Source organism: Malurus melanocephalus, unplaced genomic scaffold (genome assembly GCF_030028575.1).
Source record: "Malurus melanocephalus ecotype Western Australia unplaced genomic scaffold, MMel_1.1 scaffold_193, whole genome shotgun sequence".
In the NCBI taxonomy this organism is placed as follows: Eukaryota; Metazoa; Chordata; class Aves; order Passeriformes; family Maluridae; genus Malurus; species Malurus melanocephalus.
Window position 1 is genome coordinate 1403923 of NW_026623425.1, and position 2951 is coordinate 1406873.

The following is a 2951-nucleotide window of genomic DNA, read 5'->3' on the forward strand; positions in this document are numbered from 1 at the left end:
CCATTGTGGGTGTGGGACTGCCCTGAATGTGAGCTGGAGAAATCTGGAACAGCTGGAACAGCTGGAGCTGCTCTTCCACCACCCGGAGAGCAGCACCCAGCTCCTCCTGACAGCTCCAGGAGACACTTTACCCCCATCTCCACCAGTCACGGACCCCACTAGGGATCCCTGCTGATTTGGGGCAAACCCAGGGAGAAGCTGGAATCTGAATTCGGGTTTGCTGGGCTATTCCACCCCCAGAGCTGTTCCTCCACAGCCCTGACACAATTTGGACCCCCAAAAAAGACATCTCAAGCCTTTGCTCCTCGTGGCCGGCGCTTCCCCTTCTGCGGTTTCCTGACCTTTCCCAACTCAGCGGAACGGGGTAATCCTGTCATAATTTCCCCATAGGACGCCATCATTTTCTTTCCTTGAAACCCCACACCCAGCTGGACACGGGGATAAAAGGGGAGCACAACCCCGGGGATGGCAGTGTCACAGAYAGAACCCTCAGCATCCCCAGCTCCGCTCAGAGTCCTCAGCCCGCGGCACCATGAAGGTCCTGGCAGCCACCCTGGTCACTCTGCTGCTCCTGGCCACCTGCTGTCCCTCGGAGGGTCACCTCGGTGAGTTTGGGGTCACCATTTGTGGCTGTGGGGTGGATTGGTGGGGCTGTGTCCCGCTGTGGGGTGCAGGGTTGGGGGTTTCATGGAGGGTCCTGCCAGGGGATGTGGCCGAGATGGCAGCTGCCAGGCAGTGCTGGGGTCTCAGCAGGGCTGAGCWCGTGTCCCTTGTCCCCTCAGATGGTGTCCCCACCACCTGCTGCTTCAGCTACCAGAGACAGCACATCCCCCYGAGCCGCGTCCGCTCCGTCTTTGTCACCAGCAGCTCCTGCAGCCACCCGGGTGTGATGTGAGTACGGGGTACTGCCAGAGCTTGGGGGTGGCAGGGGGGGCTGGGGACACCACCGGGGACACTCAGGGTGCTCTGGTGGCACCCAGACATGACTGGGGACACTTGGGGTGCACCGGTGGGACTCAAACATGACCAGGGACACTCAGGGCTCTCCGGTGCAACCCAGACACAATCGGGGACACTCAGGGCACTCTGGGGGCACCCAGACATGACCGGAGACACTCGGGGTGCTCTGGTGGCACCCTGACACGATCGGGGACACTCAGGGTGCTCTGGTGGGATTCAAACATGACCAGGGACACTCAGGATGCTCCAGTGGCACCCAGGCACAACCAGGGACACTTGGGGCACCCCGATGTGACCCAGACACAATTGGGGACACTCAGGGCACTCCGGTGGCACCCAGACATGACCAGGGACACTCAGGGCGCTCCGGTGGCACCCAGACATGACCAGGGACACTCGGGGTGCTCTGGTGGCACCCTGACATGATCTGGGACACTCGGACTGCTCTGGTGGGACTTAAACATGACTGGGAACACTCAGGACATTCTGGTGGTGTCCAGACATGACCAGGGACACTCGGGGTGCTCTGATGGCACCCAGATACAACAAGGGACACCTGTCCAGTGGCACCCAGACATCACCAGGGACACTCGGGGCTCCCAGTGGCACCCAGACACAATCGGGGATACACAGGGTGCACAGGGAGACTCAGACACGATCAGGGACACTCGAGGCGCTTGGTGGCACCCAGACATCACCAGGGACACTCGGGGTGCTTTGATGTCACTCACATCCCGGTTCTGTGTCCCGACAGCATTGTCACCATCAAGGACAGGAAGCTGTGTGCAGACCCACGGGCAGCCTGGGTGCAGGAGCTCCTGAAGCACTTCCAGAACCCCRAAAATTGAGATTTTCCCTGCTCCAACCCCGGCACGGCTTCCTGACTCGGAGACACCATGAAGGATTTGACCCCCAGCCTTCTTCTGCGATGGGGAAAAATTATTTTATTTAACTTATTTAAGTTAAACTAAATATTCTTTTTTTTTCTAAGCATTAAATTTATTTAAACCGTGTGGAAATAATACACTAAAATAAAGATAATTTTAATGAAGTTTATGAAATGAATTAATTTTTTTAAAAGGAGTTTTGATGCCTCCTTGCACCACGGAGGGGAAAGGGACCCCACCACACCCTGGGTTTGTTTTTCAGCTCTGGTGCCACCCAGTGTGTCCCCAAAGTGCCACCAGAGTCTCACCTGGGGTRGCTTTTGCTTGGAGAATGTTCTGGAAGCAGCTGTGGAGAGAAAGCTGGGGATGGTATTCCATGGGATGGAACCTTTGGCATTTGGGGTCACCTGTCCTGACCCTTCCCCTCCCAGTGGCTCCTGGAGCTCTTGATGAGAGCAAAAAACACTCAGGAATAATTAAAATTATATCAACGTTATTCTCACGCTGAATCTATCAACAAATACCTAAAAAAAAAACATTGAAAAACACCTAAAAAAAAATAAAAGAAAAATATCTAAAAAACCTAATAAAATTGAAAAATGCATTAAAAAWTTTTTAAAGAAACCTAAAAAACCCAATAAAATTGAAAAATGCATTTTAAAATAAATTTTAAAAATACCTAAAAAAAATTGAAAAAATACCTAAAAAACCCAATAGAATTGAAAAAACCTAAAGAATAAATTAAAAAAATACATTAAAAACCCAATAAAATTGAAAAATACCTAAAAAAATAAATTTAAAAAGTACCAAAAAAACCAATGAAATTGAAAAATACATTAAAAATAAATTTTAAAAATACATAAAAAAACAAAATGGAAAAATACCTTAAAAACCCAATAAAATGGAAAAATACCTTAAAAAAATTTAAAATACCTAAAAAACCCAATAAAATTGAGCTGCAGCTCTGTTATCCCAATACTGAGTTCCCTGGGGAACTCCACTGCTGTGTCTAAGCAAACAGGACATTGGACAGCAGAGGGGACACCGTGCCCCAACCCCAAATTTCCCCAATCCCAAATTTTAATRCTCTTTGTTAATATATAT

At 50.1% G+C, this 2951-nt stretch overlaps 1 protein-coding gene across 1 annotated transcript; it reads left to right on the forward strand.

Annotated features, from left to right (window-relative positions):
- Positions 1 to 441: 441 nt before the first annotated feature.
- On the forward strand, positions 442 to 1979 carry LOC130577772 (C-C motif chemokine 5-like). Its single transcript, XM_057373361.1, has 3 exons — positions 442 to 605; positions 783 to 891; positions 1715 to 1979. The coding sequence occupies exons 1-3, from the start codon at positions 533 to 535 to the stop codon at positions 1806 to 1808; spliced, it is 276 nt and encodes a 91-aa protein (XP_057229344.1). The 5' UTR covers positions 442 to 532; the 3' UTR covers positions 1809 to 1979.
- The last annotated feature ends 972 nt before the right edge of the window (positions 1980 to 2951 follow it).